General features: G+C 35.5%; 2 protein-coding genes across 5 annotated transcripts; one reads left to right on the top strand and one right to left on the bottom strand.

The window, feature by feature from the left end:
• Positions 1 to 245: 245 nt before the first annotated feature.
• On the top strand, positions 246 to 19481 carry LOC137393313 (Kv channel-interacting protein 4-like). 4 transcript variants are annotated; one of them, XM_068079804.1, is made up of 9 exons: positions 246 to 300; positions 8589 to 8693; positions 12163 to 12293; positions 12733 to 12802; positions 15321 to 15391; positions 16419 to 16634; positions 17579 to 17596; positions 18526 to 18588; positions 19146 to 19481. In XM_068079804.1, exons 2-9 carry the CDS (start codon positions 8615 to 8617, stop codon positions 19203 to 19205), a joined length of 708 nt encoding a protein of 235 aa, XP_067935905.1. In that variant the 5' UTR covers positions 246 to 300; positions 8589 to 8614; the 3' UTR covers positions 19206 to 19481. The 4 variants fall into 4 exon arrangements, with proteins under 4 accessions (XP_067935905.1, XP_067935908.1, XP_067935906.1 ...); XM_068079805.1 differs by lacking the exon at positions 246 to 300 and adding an exon at positions 4733 to 4835; XM_068079806.1 differs by lacking the exon at positions 246 to 300 and adding an exon at positions 7819 to 7855.
• Positions 19479 to 20783, bottom strand: LOC137393311 (uncharacterized). Its single transcript, XM_068079803.1, has one exon. The coding sequence runs from the start codon at positions 20771 to 20773 to the stop codon at positions 19772 to 19774; it is 1002 nt and encodes a 333-aa protein (XP_067935904.1). The 5' UTR covers positions 20774 to 20783; the 3' UTR covers positions 19479 to 19771.
• Between the last annotated feature and the right edge of the window lie 464 nt (positions 20784 to 21247).

The raw sequence follows: 21247 nt of genomic DNA on the forward strand, positions 1-21247 counted from the left end.
GTATTCATATTCAGACAATACATCCGCACTGTCTTCAATTGATTTTTGTGTAAATGAACTTAAAAACTGTTTACTCATGTCAGCAGAGTCCATTCTAGTGTTTGTGCAAAACCATAACTCGTTGACTCTTCTCTCAGTCTGAGCTATTCTCTATCGCTGCACACTCATCATGAGAGCTCATCGCTCTCCGTAGTCACCTTAGGGTAGACTACCTGATGCACTGGAGGCAGCTCGGTTGTGTGAAGTTGCCCAGTAGTTATCACGTCATTATTACAGCGAGGCATTTGTCATTCTTATCAGGTAAGACCTTTATCACTGTTAGAATTAAGTGTCACTGCTTGTGTCTATGAGTTAGAGTTTGCTTAATGTTTTATTAGGTAAGGTAAGACGAATGATACGTGAAGAATCTGTCGACATATGATAACCATAGTGTAACCAGTTACAGGCGTGTATAGAAAACTATTTATTCCTAGGAATTGTTTATGATTTTCTGAGGTTTTTAAGTAAGGTAAGACAAATGATACATGTGAAGAATTCGTCTACACAAATGATAAGCACAGTCTAACTAGTTGACAAGCGCTTTTAGATATATATTGATTTGAAGGGGTGTATCAAAACAGAAACATTAACCAGGCATGAGCATATGTACGACTTACAGGAAGTTGGTCTATTTGCATGCAAACTTCTACTCATAATAATCTAAATATAGTTGAGAGCAGATAAAAATATCGCACTGTCACATATCAGACTTGCCAGTGTTTCAACTGTGGCAGATGTGAATGGTTCAAAACTTCAAATGCATTTTGAAGACTGAAACACACATGCATGGAAGTTTATCTTTCGTAGAATAGTCTTCCCTTTTTGGTCATAGCCTTGGTTTTATTCAAAGTATTTTTCAACTAATTTTTTATCTAAAACCATTGACCTATTTACTATACATTACTATACATTAAGTATAGTTGATAGGTCTATGTTTGAAACAGATTGTCATCATTTGTATGTGTTAGAATATATTAAACATTTCAAGATAGAGCGCATAGATATATGTATGGTGAGAGTTTCTTGGTGAAAGCACAGGTAACAAGCTCTAAATCCTCACTGAATATGCATATAAGAAGCAAATTCAGCATGAGGATGAGAGTTTCTATATATAGAGACAAGTGCTTGCCATTGTACTAAATATATAGACTTTGCATTCCATAAAGTAAAAAATCCAGCGCTTATGAAAGCCCTTCAAAATGCTTGTGGAACTAACTGCGACGCTAAATGGTCTGTTTTTACATAATTTGTTATGGCTGCCAGTTTTCTGTCATCCTCTAGGGATGACTTATTTGATTAGAGCAGATCTATATTGATGTCCTTGACCTATGTTGGTTCAACAACTGGCGTGGCTTTCATCTTAGAGTTCTATATAATTTACTTAAAGATCTTAGGCAACAGTATCGTGACCTAATAAAGAGAATGTGGTGTCTTATTGAATTACCCATCATGTTAGCATTTTAACAAGGTGTAATTGTCCAACTAGTGCTCTGTGATGCACTATTATAATTACCCATTGGTTAGCTTGACCCAGCATTACCTTATGCTGAGCAGCTTCTATTCTGCATATGAATGTATATAATTGCAAAGTATATTTAGCGATGCAAAGTAGTAAGACAGCTGCCAGTGCCAATGTCTCTATACTGAGTAGCTGCTGACGTAGAACATACGCGATAATACGGCTAATAATCCAAACCAAACAGTTTGCAACTCCGCACGTGATTGCTTATCCTTGAGATTCCCTAGTGCCAAGGCTCTTGCCGATTTACATTCTATTAATAACAACATAAACAGACAAGTCAGGTTGTCTTTTTGGAAAACTTGGACTTACATTCAGGTATGTCTCTATTTGATATATTAAGTATGTGAGACAGTTGACAAAAAATAGGTGTCGGTTGACAGGAAGATCCACGCATCGAAGCTTACTTGGTATACTGCATTGACGGTGCTGATTTGACAAAACAAATTTTTAAGACTAGCTTGGCCGATAGTCATAGACCGACCGAATCATACTAGAAGATAAAAAGATTGGATCTACTTTACCTTCTAAAAATAAATCATAAAATTCTAACCGATATTTGTCAGAAAATTAGAAATTCTTTCTAGAAAATAAATATTCTATTTTCAACATAAGCTAAAACTATTAACCACTAAAGATAATCAATGATGTCGATGGTTGTAGTCATCTTCATCTATAAAAAGGTTATGGCGTGAGATGCCAAAATCGTAAAACAAACTTCTTTGATGTTTGATGACCATAAGATGTTCTGTATAGGAGATCATTCATGACGAGGAGAAACGGTATTAGGATCCACCCCTTTGTTATTGCTCTTTACGGATTATTTGATTTCCACCTAAGAAAATACAGTAAATAGGTTTTAACTTTCATAAAAATTTATAAGGATGTTTCAGTCGAATTGAGCTAGTACATTCAAGGGTGCTATAACCTAAGCTTCAGCAATTATCTAATTAAAGCTTCTGTAGAATTGAAGCTATGTTAGATTTGAACAGCAGCTTCTTGCGTATCTGAACAGTACTTTGTAAATGTCAGCAGCAATTAGTCAGACAGCAATTAATGCAGATATAAACTGTAGACGAACCCAAATACTTCGCAAGTCTTAACCTACCCTCCATCTGTGGCAGCAGACAGTCAAACAGTTACATCAGTTACTTTGTCTCTACATTTTATGGCTGACTGACCTATAAAATTGGTAAAATTGTAGAGAAGATACCTTTATAGCAAAGTGTATACTCGTGGTTCATCAGCGTCATTACCTGTACTTGTGTACTTTAGATGTAGTTTGTTAAATCGGGCATGGTGCATTTCATCGGGATAGAGGGTTGTCACATAGCTACAGGTATTTTTACAATAATTCTGGCATTTACCAACCTGAGTCGATAAGCTAGAGATATTGATCATGTAAGTTCTGTGCACTCCAGAACAATACTTCAACAACCACTTGCTATATCATAGGGCAGTGACTGATTGAGCTGTTGAGAATGTATCGATTTTTTGAGTTTGCTGCTGTATGCCACGATGCACCTGGTGGCTCATTTTAATTCCATTGATTTTATGAGCTTGCACGCCAGTGTTCTATTCTTATGTTCAACTGTGTCTAGTTTGAAATATGTAAATCATTATGCCTTGTCAACGCCTTCACGTCTTTAGGGATTTCTATGACATCCAGTCCGCTTCCATATTTTGCCTTTTTGTAAGTCATCAAGGATTTATAGACATGGCTTGATGTCTTTCAGTGCGATTCAAGATTTTTCATGGAATAGTGCATGTTCCATTCTGTTCTAACTGGTATAAAGATTGTTTTATTGTAACTGAAGTATTGAGTGGCATGATTACTGTATGAATAGTGCAAAGTATATGTTTTAGCTATTTGTTTTTTGTGTACTGCTAAGAGAGGTAAATGAAAAAGTTTGATTACCATACTTTTTGGACTATAAACCGCATCCCTAGATAAGCCGCATCTGCTTTATTTTCCAAAAAACGATAATAAAACAATACATAAGCCGCACCTTTGTATAGGCTGCAGAACTCAGGACGGTCCTTTTTAACATGGCAGCAACTTTCCTGTTTAAAACGAACTGTGCCTAACGACACTGTTTCGTATTAACAGACACTTTTTAGTCTAGTGGCTAACCCGCTAGAGGGGCACTAACCGGAGATTCTGGTTAATGTGCCCTAGCGGTGAAAGAAAAAGCCACAGAATAGCCGCACCCTTATATAAGCCGCATAGCTCAAATCATCAGAAAAAGGTAGCGGCTAATAGTCCAAAAAGTACGGTACATTAATTTAATTTGGTTACCGTAAAACCTTTAATTAACTGCCACCTCTATTTGAACGCCACCCTGAGAGAAGGGTTGAAAAATAAAGCGCCACCATCTATTTGAATGCCACCTCCATTTGACCGCCACATTGACTATCTTTGATCGTTATGAGCCCATAATATCAAGTGATCAGTAGAAAAGTGTCCACAAAATCGTATTAATAATGAATCGTTTACATTAATAATAATCAATTCTCTCATTGTCCAGCTCCAAAGCTTTTCGCTTTTTTTTTGTTAAAACCCTCAAAGCAATACCATAGAAATAATCCCACGACCACACGAGCGGAGCGGAAGTGTGGGAGTTTTATGATAAATGCATGCGCACACAACTTACGAAAATTATTAATCAAAAATGAGACGAACCCTCATCAAAAAATTTAAGCATCGGAATGTAAAGTCGTTAAAGTATAATAACGATACAAAGCACATTTAAACCTATTTAAATATGTTACCAAGTCTTTGTAAACCTTCGATAATATCTTAAAACTTACCCATCTGATCGGATTATACACAAATAGACAGATTAATTTCAACGAAAATCGCCACAAAACACTTGAAAAGCTTGGTTTCATAAAAGTTAAGACCGGAAATTAAAACGCCGAGGGACAGATAACAGAACGATGAAGTATGACGATGTCTTGCGCATTTCACGAAAAGATAACGTGCACTTTTCACCAGTCTATAGCATTGTCGAATTGCCGAAGGTTTTGGCCATTAACATAGGAGTACAGAAATCGTTTCATTTTTGCTGATTTCAATTTTTTCATTTTCATTTGCCAACACATTTAAATACTTTCACATTCTAACTGATGTCCAACGCAGTATAAGTAAAGGCAAGCAAATGACGATGATATTTTTAATCGTTTCTTATGAGATTATTACAATAATTAACTATAAGTTTGGATGACTACAGAACAATGACTACGTAGTACAGACTTTCTAAAAATCTAACGCAGTGTAAGTAAAGGTATGACGATGATATTTTTTCTAACGGTTCAAATGAGATTATTGCAATTATTAATTATAAGTTTGGATGACTACAGGACAATGACTACGTAGTACAGATTTTCTAAAAATCTATATAAATATCACAACTTCGTGATATTGTTAGCTATGCCGTTTGGAAATGTAAACAAAATTGTGCATTGGTTTTTTATTATTACTATATAAATAATATTGGTTATTCTAATAATATCAATGCATTTTACTTCTAATATTGGCCAATATTGCATTTCTGTTTTTGCAGGAGGAGAGATATAAACATATAATCTTTTCCTTTCATTATTACTATTTGTTGTATATAATAACACCCAGTACATTACAGCTACCATTGCAGTTATCCTATTTGACTGCTAATATTGCATTTCTCAACCATCAGTACCCTTTCTTTTTTCCAATATCACTTTGGTCGTGGGCTGTATGACAGTGGAATTTCTAGTAATATTTATAAGCGTCTCAGGCTAATAGTAGTTCTTTGTTTAACGCGGTCTTAATACTTTGAAGTACATTATTATATAAAAAACGGTTTGCAAGTTTTTTGCCAGAGGATACATTTAGCAAGCAAACCTTTTACATATTGCATTTATGCTAAATGCAATGCGGAAAAATTTTGCTCTGCCAAAAATTGCTTGGACACTAATATCAACTAGTTTAGCAGTGCAGGGAAGATTTGAGGTCAGATGACATTTTGGAAGGTATTGGACAAACAGAAGATGCTTGTTCCATCAAAAGCAACAATCAGAACGCACTTATCTTAGCAAACAATGCAAATATTTTAGTTTTAAAAACGTTAATTCTTGTTTCTACGTGTAATGTAAGTATTGTTCGTTTATGTCACTTGCTCATGAATATGTATTTGTAGCATTTGATAGATTTGTAAATATTATATAATTATGTAAGATTATATAATTTGTAAATTTGTAGATTAATAGCATATTGCTTGACAGCATCTTTGCGGTAATCTAATTTTACACTTGATTGAGGCTCGTAACTCCTCGTCTATTGCACATAAAAAGCTAGTTTTGACTGCAAATTGTAGCCAACATATCAGTGAGTGCACTGAGCTTTTATGCAACATTGTTAAATATAGATATACAATAAAACTATGTTTACAAATTTAGAGTTAAATAAAAATTGAAAGTTCTAACCAATTGCAAAGCAGGACAATGGCTATAATACCATTGCAGAGTCATAGCAAGCAATGGATATCAACCGGTAGAGATATTTTTCAGTTTCTCAATGCATATTGATCAAGGGGTCTTTGACAAGTTGGAGGTAAAGTTAGCAGAATTATGGCAACAAAAAGTTTAATATCGCTCCACCGGAAAAAGAGGACAAACTATAAGCGATGTTTGCTTCGGCTGGAAAAGGGCTAAAATTATTTTCCAAAATTCTGACGAGTCGTTTAAAGAATACAATGGCAGCCTCTATTTAAACGCCGGCTACAATTGACTGCCACTATAGAAAAAGGGTTGAAAAATAGTGTCATGGCATTCAATTAGAGATTTTACGGTATATGTAACATTTATAAATGTGAAGGAATGGTATTATTTGTATTGAGTGCTAAATATCCAGTGAAGCAAGTAAACACTTAGTGTACAATATTAGCCAGTTTGAAGTTTTTGAAGTTGTCTCACCCATTTTCAGGAGTGATTTTTAGAAATGGTTAATTAAAAATGCTCTGCGTAAAAACCAATTTTTATGTTCTGTTATAAAAAACTAAAATCCACCTGCGTTGTTTGTCTGGTAGGATTATCTTTTACGTAATAAATAGTCTGTCTCTGTGTTCATTCCATCTGATATGATGATTTGTATAAATAAAGTAATACTGCTATTGGTTTGTAAAACATTAAGGTAATGCTACTCATACTAATAGCTCATTAAATGGTTTTTTCTTCGCGCTTGTGATATTGCAAGCTCCTGCGATAGTTCATATGTTAGAGTTATCCTTTCTTTTTGCATGGTAGAACAACTTCAAAAAACTTATCCAATTACCTATTCTTGGAACATTTGTAAGTGATGTTGTCACATAAATAAAATGAGGTAAAAAGCAAATCATATATAAGGAGCAACTGTGGTTCAGTGGGTTAGGGCGCTGGCTTATGATCAATAGGTGAGTGGTTTGAGTCACATAACCATTAGTGGTGTTAGGACGGGCATCCAACCGCAATTGCTCCTGTGCCAAGTTGGGTTGTCGCCGACTTAACCAACTCCTCCATCTGCGCTCCAGAAGGTATGAGAAAGGTGGGAGCAACCTGCAAGACTGAAAACAACCTGATAAAGGGCAAAGGAGCTCCTCTGCGAGCCAACGGCCAGCTAGCTAGAGATGGTGTCACACTGAAAACACCCAACAGAAGGCAATGGCAAACCACTGTTGAAGCAAGCCAAGAAAAGTCATGGTTATAGAAAGGGGGGTAAACCAAGGTCACCTATGTCCTCACATCACATGGTACTTAGAGAAAGAGAGAGAGAAGTCATATATAGAAACATTCAAAAGATATATCATGTTGTAAGAAAATAATTTAGCTAGCATTGCATGATTTCAATTGGTTTTTTGAGAACACAGGGTTTTAGTTCATATAACTGCCATACTAAATTAAAGTGACGTGAGTTCACTAGGCCTATGGTGAACTCCAACCTGAGTACTGTAAGTGTAAATAGTTCTATAACAAAGCCCATACAAACACCACTATAAGCTACATTGCAGCACACTTTTGTTTTTTGCCAGAATCGAATAGCTACATGTAATTGTTGCATCTATCAAGTTTCCGCCGGCAACTATTTGGTCAGATTTGCTAGAAGCGATGACAGGTTTAAGGCATTAGGCTAGTGTTAAGCCTAATTGGGTGATGGTGCGGGTAACAGGCGCATAATGTCGTTGTTTAGCTAAATCAGTGCAATGTTCATCAAGTTCATTGTTGGGTATCATGGGCTGAGCGATGCTTGGTTTCTTATATTACAATTGCAAACAGTAATAGGTAAGTTTTCACATTTTTTACGAGGAAGAAATGGTGCACCGATAAAATATACTTTCACATGACAATCTGTAATAACAATGTAAAGTGATACATTAATACAAGGCATCGAAATTGTGTTCATTCGCTTGCAAACTTATTAGCCAAATGCTAAGCCGATGTTGCAAGGCAGGCGTAATAGTATTCTGTCAATTATTCCTAATAATAGATAAGACTCATCAAGCATACATATCAGTTTGTATAGATAAAGGTCACATAAAGGTCAACATAGGACATGGCCATAGTTCATACTCTTGTCATGTTTATGGAAAAACTTTCAGCAGCACTTTTGCTACAGTAGTAACAAGTAGCCAGCAGCAGTGTATGAATTAGTTAATCAGCGGTTAATAGTAGCACCTTTGAATGTGGTCATTAAGTTTGCTTAAATGAATGTATTACTGGGTTACTTCACGGCTTAATCGCCAAACAGTGTGGCCTATAGAAATGTCTCGGTGAGAGCCTTGCCCGCTCACTGGTAGGAGAAAGGCTATTATGTACAGACTATGAATGCGGTCTTAGAATCTGTAAATATTGTCATACTACGGCGTGAATACAAAAAGTGGCAAGACAAAAGGTTACATTAAAACTTTGTGAAAGAGTCGAGTGCTAGACGATCTTTTGCGTTATAATGAGAAAGCTTAGCCGTATCACGTTTGTGATATCGTCAATACATGCTCACAGTCACTTGGGTTTGTAGTGCGTCAGCTGTTAACTGCTGCAAATATGTCAGCACCGCTCATCGACTCGAAAAAAGCTGAGCCCAAACCTCCCCAGCTTTCGATTCTCCGACAGGCCAGCAAAGGTAAGTTAAACTCTGTGGTTTATTTGTTTGTGAAGGATTTTATAGGAGTTGTCTTTGCCATCCAGAGTTAATTGGATATTGCATTTGTTTGCAAAATCTATTTTTTTCAGTGCAAACAGCTTGTATGTTTACGTTGAGGTAGACAATAAAGTGTTCAGCATTTACGTCAGCCGCTGAATCTAATCATTGCATGTGGGTGGTTGAAAGGCTGTCCGATGTGTCATTTGGAACCTTTGCGTACATTCTTTTTGGCTATCGTACATGGCTTTAAGGCTTGTTCTAAGAGTATCTTATTGTCTTTTATATTGGATATACAGAGTAGGCCATTTCCTTTTTCATATTCAGTAATAGCGCTTGGAGCTCTTTAACAATGCCATGCACTAGAACTCGCAAGGGTGAAATGAGTTTCAAGAGCTCCGCTTTACTCTCTGTATATGATTGTAATTGCAGTTTCCTGAGTGATTACCTGCGTGATTACCTGCAATCATAAACCTTATTTATTATTAAGCAGTGGATAAAAAATTATGTTATGATTTTTGGTGCATTAATTAGAATTGGCTAATTAGTGGGTCTGTACATGTAGAGTGTGCAGAGGCTTCTATAACTTATGTATACGCTCTGGCATCGCTGCCGTCAGTTATCTTAGAATAACAAACTTGTGCAGTTCTGTTCACATTTTATTGTTAGGCTATTTATCAATTTATACACACGGCTATAGTGTTGTAATAGCGTTAGACAAACTGACCTATCAAACTGTGTACACGATATTAATTACTGCCTCACGATTGATCAGTGAACTCGTGTTGGGAGTTGACTTTTGCCGAGCTGAGGGGTGACAGTTTACGCTGTCGAGTACGAAGCCGTCGAATCGAGCATTTTTGCTGACACCGTTCTCGAGTAAATTTATCAAGCTCTTAACATGGAGCAAGGAGAAGCAGCGGTTATGGCTTTGCTTACCATTAAGGGTATGGGTCAAAAAAATGCTAAAGATCTGGCAAAAAAGCGGAAAAAACAAAAACGGAAAGGTGGGTCAGCTGTTTTATAATATTCACTTTTGTTATCAAGTGTTGTTAAAGTATCATGCAGTCTCAAGGCATATTGTGACTCACTGTTGTTTTGCATTATCTGTTCAGTTTTCATTTCTTAGCAACAATTTTATATAATTCTTTTTTCCAATTTAAGCTTGGAAACAATTGCTTTTTATCTGGCATTTTTAACTAAATTGTGTGAATTTACAACTAAATATCTATGGTGAGATGAAGAGTTGAGTACATCGATGGAGCATTTGGATTACCAGAAAGTAATTACAAGTAAATACTTGCTTGACTTATTTCAGTTACTGGATGGAAAATTTAAAAAAATGCATTATTACAATCATAAAACGTCGAATATTTTTCATTGATGCCGTCATCGAAGTTGTAGAGAACCGTGCATGTTAGCGCAGTTTAGAACTTTGTTAGAATCTGAATATTCTTATACTGTTTTAGAGCTTACTCTTAATCTTTCTAACAAAATATAATAAGGATATTATATATAAGGATGCTATAGGAATAGATGAGTGATCTGATTCATAAAAATATTTAGATGTGCTGTTATAACTTTGTATTAGCTATTGAAGTCTATTATCACATTATCTGCTATCACTTTATGGACTTTCTGTTACTACAACTACACAAATCACAATACTATTAGATTACCAACTTATAAAACACATCCTTTAAACTCACTCAATAATTCCTGATTCCTGTCTTCTCATCCTTTTGTCTTTCTTTTGGCATGTAATGAACAACATCATTTTCTTGATGATAACCAATGCCGATAAAAAGTTATAAATATATCTCACAAGCTACGATTGCTCATTTTTAAATAGCTTTTTTTAATATCTCACACATCATCTTCTTTCATTAAAATGATGACTCTCGCCAGACAGTAAATTGGCTAAAATTATTCAATAAATACGCTTCTCACCCTATCTATGTAAAACTAAGTGTTGCTCTAAATAAGGTTTCTGGTACGGCTATACGTATAGGCGAAGTAGTTATTGGGTGGTTTTATAGACTCGTCTCAGCTCTCATCAAATACCTACTGTATATAGAAGTGTTCAGAGTGAGACTATATATGTAATGACTGAGTTAGAGGGTGTGAGATATTCCAGATTGTGAAAATTTTTAGTGAAAGTTTTTAATGAAATTGGCATAATTCCAGATAGTTATTTGTCGATAACTATTTGGAATTATGTTACAATTTTTTATTAAGTTGAAATACTGGTGTGTTTCAATATGTTTAGACAATCGCTGTTTTTTTTAATATTTACTTCTCATTTTGTTTATTGCTTACACTTGCAATCATTTATAATAATGATAGCATTATAATTGATCGACGAATGACCTGTTAGACTCTGTAAGATTTCAATAGTTGCTTGAGCATTTATGACAAACCCATCCAGCTCCTCTTCACATCTCTCCTTATACATCCGTTACAATTGATTACCGATCTGAGCTCATATCGTTGATCGACTATTGTCAGAAGCTAGGTTGATCGACTATTGTCAGAAGCTAGAAGAGCCGGTGCAATATTTATTGACTATCTATAACCTTAGCTAATTCAGCAGTCATTAAGTCTAAGTTTAGCATTAGAGATTGTAAAGCTGCATTTACATTAGCCGATTTGCAAACAGAGTTTTGTGGCCGTTATCTGAGCAATTTTGTGGGAGTTGACAGCCTGATTTTTTTCGTTCACACCAGGATGCGTTTGAAACGAAAGTGAGCGACTTAGTCATTTTTTATTTGTAGGGTCAGATAACTTAAGCTAATAAATTTTTAGTGAGTCAAGGTTAACATTTTGCTGACCGTTTCTAACGAAGTTTTTCGCGGCTGTTTTTAGCAATTGTTGAGTAATGCTCTCTTTACTTTGTGCTGTAATGCCTCACTTTTGAATAGTCAAGGACCACAATTCAATATTTTTTTATAAAGAAAAACAGTCTTATTTTGCTTTATCTGTTTTGTTTTGTGATTCTTGCATGGTATAACTTGAAAAACATTACTGTTTGAGATAAAATTATTGCTAATAAAATAATATACAGCTCAAATAGAAATAAAAAATACTAGTGATATTAACAGAATTGAAAAGAGTTCTAATAATGTATACCACGTCGCACAACAGCGTTATATTTTACTATACATGGATGCTGGTGACCTTGAAGTCTCAATTGAGTTTGTTATAACATCGACATATTGATGTTTGATGTGAGCTGCTAACTGCCAGCTTCCCAACACGCTTGAGGATTAAAAATAAACCAATATTTGGTGACAAATTTATATTTATTTTATGCAATAAGGTATACATGTAATTTCCTTTCAAAACTGTAATTTCTTGTTCATTTGAGTTACTAAGCTCTTAGAACTCAGCGGGCCACTCCTAGTTTAATGAATGTTGTTTCGTTACAGTGGATGTCTTTGTTTTATTACAGTGGACGCCGAGGCTGGAATTTTGGATCATATCACCATCACCAGGTACAAGCCTGAGAGTCTAGAGAGCCTTTGTAGAAACACCAAATTTACCAAAAGAGAGATACAAATAATGTACAGGGGGTTCAAACAGGTAAGTCAGCAGTTTAGGTTCATTTTCAGAGATGTGTGATAGCTCTAGATGACACGTCCTTACAAGTGCTTTGTGTTTGTTCAGCAGACAAGGTTATAGCTGTTTCAGAGTTACATGATTAATTTTAAATTTGTTCAATGCTGTTAGAATTGCTTCGCTATGTATTACTTGTCTTATCACAATAGCCTTAGTTACGAGTGCCTGGTAACAACTGCGCTGAATCCAGCAGATAAATCTTTGCTAATCTTGCAGGTTGAATAAGCTTTTTTGTATGATTTTTTGAAACAGCAAATGCAATCACCCGCTTTGTTACCTTACTTTGATATTGTGTGTTGTACTAAATTTTTCTTTTCATTGTACTTACAGTGTCTTGGGAGTTGCGCCAATTGATGTTTAACTGTCGGGTATATGTTGTATGTTTTTTTCTTCTATTTTGCAGGAATGTCCCACAGGGATTGTGAATGAAGACACATTCAAGCATGTCTATGGACAATTCTTTCCTCAAGGAGGTAGGAAATCAAAGCGTACCTTGCTTGACATATTTGCAAAAATCTGTGGAGAATACAGGTTTATACCTTTGAGTCTACCTTTGAGATACCTTTTGTCATGCTATTTTTTCCCCTGCTGCAGCTGCCGGTAATACATAATCTTATCCGCTGCTGTCAGACTATTAATACTGCTGAGCTTTTAGTGAATCAAGCATACGATCTTAGTTACCCAGTTGCGTTACCCTACTTAAACTTACAAATTTAGGTCATGATGGTTACTGTGTTTTCTATATCAGCTATGATTTACATATATATATTTGATTTTACATTTATATATTTTTAGTTTAGAACAGTGGGTTTTAGCTCTAGCCTTGTTGGAAATACTGAACCGTGCAAGTGTTGTAGAAACACCCATTGAGACTAGTTGGAAATACTGAACCGTGCAAGTGTTGTAAGAACACCCATTGAGACTAGTTGAAAATAGATGAAAACTTGTTCTCTTATTTCAGTTAATTCAAATGGGTGGTTATGTCTACTCAAACTCGGGTATTTTACCAGACGCCTGGGAGTTTGAGAACTCACCTGAAGATCTTAGCTATTCCCAATATCATCCTTTTTTGCAATTCACTTGTGCTGATGTTGCACGATTTGGGCAAGCCAAGTTTGATGTGCAGGTGTTATTGCACCCAACGCTCCAATGAATATAGGACTTACATTATATGATATAACTAAAGAAATTAAAATGTGTTACTTCTGCTAAACCTCTAGAAATACCTGACCAGTGTTCAAAAGTTGGATTGGTCACGGGTTAACAACCACTGGATTAGAGTACAATTCCAAGTACATTGCTTTACAAAACTTTCGTAGATAATTAGTGAAAAAATATATTCACATACTCACATATATTAGTCGTTGTGCTAGTCAAACTTTCTTCTAAAGTGATATGAAGTCATAACATGCATTTAATGTCTCCATCGATTAAAGTAAGTCGGTTTTGAATACATCTATGTCAGTGATTGTCTGCTCCTAGTCATAGGTCCGTTATAACTACATAACCATGCCAAGAATAATTTTTATGAGGTATTAAATTTAACCATTTACTTGATTTAACTTATTCAAGCTTTCACACATGCTACTGTCAATGATATTCATTGATTTCACCAAAAAATGTCCTCCGGTAAATTGCCTGCAAATCGATCAATATTTTATGAGCGACAATGAAAAAATTGTGCAAAAGATCATGTGCTCTCAACTTTTTGAATCTCAACAACTGCACAAGGCACCCGACCACAAAACAGTGGAAGTAACAGAAGCAAGTCTGTGCTGTCTGCTTAATTTATAATCCTCGCATATCTTGTACGAAGCCGTAGGCTGCGCGCAATGGCTTGGGGGAAACAAGACTGCTGATAGTTTACATAATCTGGCAGCAGTCGATATTGGTTTCTATCCCTTGTAGGAGATTACTTGATCTCTCTGGCATTTCAACTATTCTAGCATGATCTAGACCTCCGCTATGCCTTGCATTTCTTTTGTGCCTTCCGTATGAACTTTCAGCATGACTTGATCAACTGCTTCTTGCTAATACATCTTAATATAAAGGTTTTCACCTCTTAGATTATCGGCAAACAACTGCTGCTATTCAGATTTTAGCAATATTTCTTGCAATTATCCGAAAGACTGAAGTCGCTCAATAAGTCGAAACCATACCGATACGAATCGATAACGGTCAGATGACTTAACTGCAAGGGCTAATGAATGCTGCTAGTTCTCTTTTGTCTTGTATTATGTCAGATAAATGCCAAACCGCCACAATAGCTCCTTAGCAATCACGCCAATTATGCTATTTATTTGCACAAACTCTCTTGTTCGTTAGTGAACCCTTTTCCAATATTAACCCGCTTACTATAAGAGAGAAGGCAGTTTGTAGTTGTGAAGGTTTTTACATTAAGCAGTCCTCTCTTTGAGGTAAATGCTTCAGCTTTATTCAGCTAGATTCATCAAGCAAGGTTAGAGACAAAATGGTTGCTTTAATGTTAGTATTTTCTTCTCGCCAACTTTGGTGCGCATCCAATTGCTGATTGTAGAGCATCGTTTCATTGTAAACTAGCATTAAACTCAACATTTCTAGAGATTCCTTTCATCTTTAATTAGATGGCCCGCAGTACGCTTGTAGATTTTTAGTACAAATGGCCTCACTGCTTTCATGAGAACAATGCATTAATTGAACGCAATTGTCTTTAAATCATTCTTGAGCTTCAAATCAGGTGGGTATTTAAAAGGCCGGTCCTCAGGCACCAGACAGAGTTTTAAAATTAAATATTTTAGCGACCTGGCAAAAGGTGAAAAGGTGTGTGAAGTTCGGAGAAAATTGGTTAAACAATGTAGAAGTGCAGAGTGTTTACACAGACTAACAGACAGACGAAGTGGAATTTATTAATAAAAATTACAGGATGAACAATAATAATAATAATATAATAATAAGTCTTGGGATAAACAAAGTACTGTTTGACTGTCTATGTTTCTAATTGCTGCCTTTTAGATTCGTCTGCCTACTCACACTATGTGTTTAAGACTCTCGATAAAGACAATCATGGCTGCATCACCTTTGAGGTAGGTTTGGAACTAACCAATCTCACGGCTTGAGTTTGTTTAGCTTGTGATTTGCCATCATAGGAAGCCCATAGGTCATGCTGAGCGAGTCAATCGTATGAATCCATCAAGTTAATTGCTTTAATACTTGGCGAATATGAAGTGAAAACATGGTTACCACAGGATACTCTGATTGAGACTAATATACACGCACTTGGTAGGTTAGAGCAGGAAGTAGCTTCAAGGAAACCGTATTATATCTATTTGCTTCTATACTGTTTAATTTTTGCCTAACAGTGTCTTTCATTTTTTCTGCAATTCTCTGCAATAAAATTGCGATATGCTACCTTTCAAGTACTGTTGGATTTAGTAACTTTGTCATACCATTTAGGTTGTAATTAATCACTTTATTTAGTCAAGTTTCCATTTTTGAGTGGAATATGTTTGTATGTATGTGATGACATGTGGAGGTGTTAAACAGGTTCTTTGAGCATTTTTACTGTTTCATATGGAGGTTTAAGTTAAATGTTAGTCATCAGTTAGTACTCTACTTGGTGGATAGTTTATGATTCATCTCTTTATGTTTGTACCGCTTTAAAGATATACAACAAATAGATCGTATAGGGTACAGAAGATGCAGAATGTTACTTTGCATTTATTCACTTTCATTATTCAACATGAAAAGACAACTCCAAATTAGTATTAATACTTATTGGAAAATATTGTTCCCTATAATTATAGTAGATTTATTGCTACCTAGTCAAAACTACAGTAAACACGGACTGTAGCTTGAAAAATATAATTTTCCAAAATGACACTGCGAATTTACACAACTTGTTAACAATTTTAAAGAAAGCTGTTTTTCACTGTTAATTTTATTAGCTATTTTAAAATCTTGATCACAAATCATTTAAAACTTATAAGGATTTTAAAATATAGCTTGCTTAAATTTCTCTATTGTATTTATGTATGTAATTTGTATTTCCATGTACCTACGATTTTATTCAAGAGCTGGTTTCAGACTCAAGTGCAGTTCTTGTTTATACAGGAGTTTCTACACAGCCTATCAGATCTGATATATGGATCTCTCGAGGACAAGCTACAATGGGTATTTAACCTTTACGATCAGAACAGAGACGGGTTTGTGTCAAGGACAGAGTTGGCGACCATGATCACTGCTATATATGACATGATGGGTGCCAAGACAGTTCCCCCTATAGACAAGTTCACAGTAGAAAAACATGTGAATGATATTATTGAACAGGTGAGAAAATAGTTGCTCGTAGCCAATAGCCGACTTCATTTGACACTGAAAAGGCTTTTTATAGACCATTTGATTGCTTTGGTTCATATCTATTCTTGCTTGTCCCATTCCAATCAGGGTTAGCGCAATTCAATTCATGTTATAGTGGAACAATATTATTATACCGAATCTTGCCGCTGTTAGCGATTTTGAGTTGCTTCTTACTTGCGGAAGTGCCACCAACTTCCGCTAGCTACAGGAGTGTATAAAAACGGCCTGAATGCTAGTTTATCATCATAGGTGGTTAACCCTAGTAGTATATCTATTATAAAAAGCTGTTCAGGATTTCGTTTATTAAATTTAAAGTGTACATTATCAAGCTGGCTCGATGAAAATGGTTGAGGATTACCAAAATAATAAATAATTTTTGAAGCAAAAAAAGTTTTCAAATAATGAATTTTAAAGTAATTGATGTGTAATATATGTCATGTTTCCATCAAATGAAACATAATGAGACAATAAGATATTTGGAGCTACTGTATATGCATTTTAGATGCAGAAGGTTTCCTGATTACCGTAAATTGCTGTAGTCATTTGCTATCAGTGCTCAAAAATTGGCGCTTTTAGGAACTTTTTAAAATGTTGTAGTCATTTGTTGATGGTAATCTCGCCTGTAAAAAACACATTATCCTTCACAGTAGCATTATTTTTATCCAAAAGTTTAAACAGAACACTGACCATTTCGGTGTATTCACATTGACTCGCTTTCGTATAGATGCCTTTGCTCGGTATGTACTTGCTCGCTAAGTACATGAGCTCCAGTAACAGTAATAGTCTGGACAGGTGTAGATACCCTTTTATGTAGTGATTATGCACATTTGTAATGGGTATACAGACCTGCTACTTTTAGTATCACCTTTTCTTGGCTTATAGTCATTAATCATAGGTATGTCTATTTGCTACAGCGTGTCCAAACTTTTTCAGTAAGTATACTAGCTTCCTGCTTCTAGTAGACATTCTAATCTGTTGTGATTATAGTCACCTCTAATGTTTATACTGGCCTCTAGGAGTGTAACTGTATTGGCAGCAGTGTTTGCTGCAGTGTTTGCTGCAGTGCTTGCTGCAATGTTTGCCGCAGTGATTGCTGCACTTCCAATAAATCATTGAAAATGTGACATAATCGGCTGTACTGTTTATAATCATCTAAAATGGGTAAAACGCTCGTAGTGGATATATTCATGTCGTTGGTAAACTCACCTATTGTAGTCAAAATCACCTTTAGTAGGTAAAGTCACATGTAGCCGTTATATTAACCTGTAGTGATATTTTTAGTCTGATGTTAGTAACAGAGGAGAAAACTCCTAACTATCATTTTTAGGGTTGTAAAGCTGTTTAATTGGGCTGCTTCTAATAGCCTCCTTACAAAACTCAAGTTCAACTAGCCACTGTGTAAGCTTGAAATCAAGTAATCTATATATGTATTAGATTTAGCCCCTCACTATGTAAAAGGGTAACACAACTCTTGAAGTTAATTTGTTTCGAAGTAACTAAAGAATCTCTGTGTGCTGTATTGTATTTTATTGCTCCAATTATATTTTTGTTACAGCATAAGTCTTTTGTCTGGTTTTCACCCCATTGAGGTATGAGCTGCAAGTAAGCTTCATCTGAATGAGATTTTTTATCATCTTTTATGCAAATCGTCATTTTCATTATGATGTAGCCCAATGTATTGTATTTATATAATATATCATAAATATAATATATATTTATGATGTGTTATATATATTTATTATATTATATTTATTATTTAAATATAACCTATATTTACATGTATATAGTACATGTAGCCCGAGGTATCGGGTCCATGTGTTATGATAAATCGTATACCATGAGTATGTTCTTTTGGTTATAGACTGAAGAGTCTTCTCAATCAGAGCTAATCTCCTATGAAACCTTTAAGCGTCTCTGCATAAAGGTAGGCTGACTTTTAGCAGCTGCTGTCAGTGTATGTGGAACACAAGAAGATACAAATCATGAACAAGCTCAATTGTTATTGCTTTGACACTAAAAAATCAAACATTAGTCTTGTCTTTTGTGGGCTCATCATAATAAAAATTGGCTAAATTTGTAAGTTGCAAGGTTGAAGTCGGGTCTAAATGTTTGGTCGTTTTCAATAGATTAGAGAAAACTGGCTAAATTGAAGGATTTACCTGCAGATGTCTTGAACCAATTTGTTATTTCATTGTTTATCAGCTGTGCTTGATCTTATCGGTGCTGCCTGCTTTCTAGCTAAAAAATAAACTAAGCATTCAAAATGAGATTTTTAGTTAAGAGTCGAGAGCTTCCTTTGTAGAGCGAACATTGTTACATTCTTTTGACATCATTTCCTCTCTAACGATTGCATGCTGTTAGTATTGATTTAGTTTAACTCTGGTAGCTTGTTTCACCGCAGGTCACCGATTGCCCACAAAGCACATCAATACTTGATAAGTAATAACTATTGAATATTATTGATTTTTATTAATATTTTAGGACCACCAACCATCCAGCACATTTCATGAGTTCGCTACTGATCTACGCCTAAGGCACTGATCACCTGACTATCAGATGTTAGCATTTCTCATAAATGTATTTTCATGTAATAATTATGCATCGTTTCACAAATTATTTTAATACAACTTTTCCTATTTGTTATAGTCTATGTAGGTTTGGGTGCTTGTGCAAAAATATTTTCCTATTCATAATTTATGAGGAGTACTTACCTTGACTGTATCTCTCGGTTTGTTGTTGTGATTTGTTGTTACTTTTATTTACTCTTGAACAACAGTCCGTAGTTGGACACCAATGAAGTATGTTTATAAACAATACAAAGATATTTTTCTAATTTATCAGCTTATAGTGGTTTCCTAAAAGTGCTAGAAATTGCAAGGCAGTTGCTCATTCATATTTTTGGACAAAAGAAATTTACATTAGCTTCTTTTACAATCTTTTATTGCAAACCATAGCATGAGTATTACGGTATATAAACTTGTGCACCACAGAAAAACTAGAGTAAAACTCATAAATAAATAAGATTGCATACATGTATATAAAATATATTGTATTCAAATATGTAAATGACTTCAAATAAGAAACTTGATGACAGTGTTATAGAGTAGTTAGTTCCAGACAGCCTTCGATCGACCAATGTTAGCCTTAGGTTTACGAGCTTTATTGTCAAGAATACCCTGAATGTCGCGAGTCACAGGCATATTGTATGTTAGGTCTTCATCCGCTACAACAGGAGGTGGTTTGTAGCCTGAACTTCCATAGCGTGTCAGCATTGGGGCTCGTCCCCGTAAACCGGGAGACGCAGAGATGAATAGGAGCCGGTCAGTAAACTGTACAATGTCTCCTTCATACTTGAACATACCCTCTGTTAGCTCCCTTATGGCATTTCGAATAACTGCATCATCAGAGCTCTCCAAATCAGCCGGATGCTTTTCTTGAAGCATGGACAGCCACTTTACTTTAGGCATTATTATCGGACAGATTTCTATGTCCCATTTCACATCAAAACCAGCGTCTTGAAGGGCATTCAGTATGGGTCCTATATCGACGTCCTTGCTTTCAAATTCTTTTACCATTTTCTTTGGAAGAGGTAGTGTATTTAACATACCAGGCCTATGGATGATAAGCAGCTTTCCTTCTCCATGTAAACAAAGTTTTAGCTGAGAAAATAAACTGTACATATTGCTTGTTAGATCCTGAATGCAGTCTTTGATCAAAATTCTATCGAATAGATTTTTCTTTAAACTTGAGCATTCGCTTGATGCATTTCTAAAATAGTCATCAACTCTGGTGCTAGTAGTAACAGCTGATTGAGTACTTCCACCTTTTTGAATATTTGGCAATATGGTAGTTACAGGGTTTACTAAACAAAATTTTCTTTCTACCAGCGGAGAAAAGGAGCCTTTTTCTTCCCCGATGTAACAAAACCGGTCTGTTGTACCAAGCTCTAAGTGAGTGTGTATGAGGCTAAACATAGCCTCTTCATAAGCTTGGCCAAATCTGTACTGGTCTTCTTCCGGATAGTTTGGTATAGCGAGTTGCTGTTGGTACTCTTCTGATATCAGAGAAAACGGTCGAGGTATTTCTGGTCCCAAATAATTCGACGCCATATTTTCTTAAAGCTTCTGTATATGTTTAAGTTTTAAGATATAAATAATCTACTATATAAAAATAACTTCGTCTCAGGAGAAGTTCTGCCCGTCTAATTTAGATAGTTTTTACAACTAGCCGTCATCCCTCGGCTTTTCAAGGTTTCCTATTTGGTTCAGTTGTCATGGCTCCGTAGCCGGAATCAACGTTTCAGGGTGGGTAAGCTTTATCCCCTATCATTTACAAAATGTCAAGATTCTTCTGCTACTCATAACTTAGCGCTTGGTAAAACATTAATTCGGAGCGCCCAAAAAGGAGTAATAATTCGGCGCTATTTTTCAGAGGTCAAGGTATTAACGCAAACGGTATGCTGTTGTAGGAATAACTTTTGAACATTGGTTTATCAATCTAAGCTGTTATTCAGTGCAGTTTTGGTTATAATAATTTGGAAACCAAGCTACAATTTTTTTGTTTGATATTAGTAAGTAAGAGAC

Source organism: Watersipora subatra, chromosome 4, assembly GCF_963576615.1.
Source record: "Watersipora subatra chromosome 4, tzWatSuba1.1, whole genome shotgun sequence".
NCBI classification, from domain to species: Eukaryota; Metazoa; Bryozoa; class Gymnolaemata; order Cheilostomatida; family Watersiporidae; genus Watersipora; species Watersipora subatra.

Bases quoted from the DNA above. Each gene is read 5' to 3' on its own strand.
- LOC137393313 (XM_068079804.1), top strand. From the start codon at position 8,615: ATGTCAGCACCGCTCATCGACTCGAAAAAAGCTGAGCCCAAACCTCCC. The intron at 12,803-15,320 runs GTAGGAAATCAA...GCTGCCTTTTAG, and splicing joins ACAATTCTTTCCTCAAGGAG to ATTCGTCTGCCTACTCACAC. The intron at 18,589-19,145 runs GTAGGCTGACTT...TTAATATTTTAG, and splicing joins TTAAGCGTCTCTGCATAAAG to GACCACCAACCATCCAGCAC.
- LOC137393311 (XM_068079803.1), bottom strand. From the start codon at position 20,773: ATGGCGTCGAATTATTTGGGACCAGAAATACCTCGACCGTTTTCTCTG.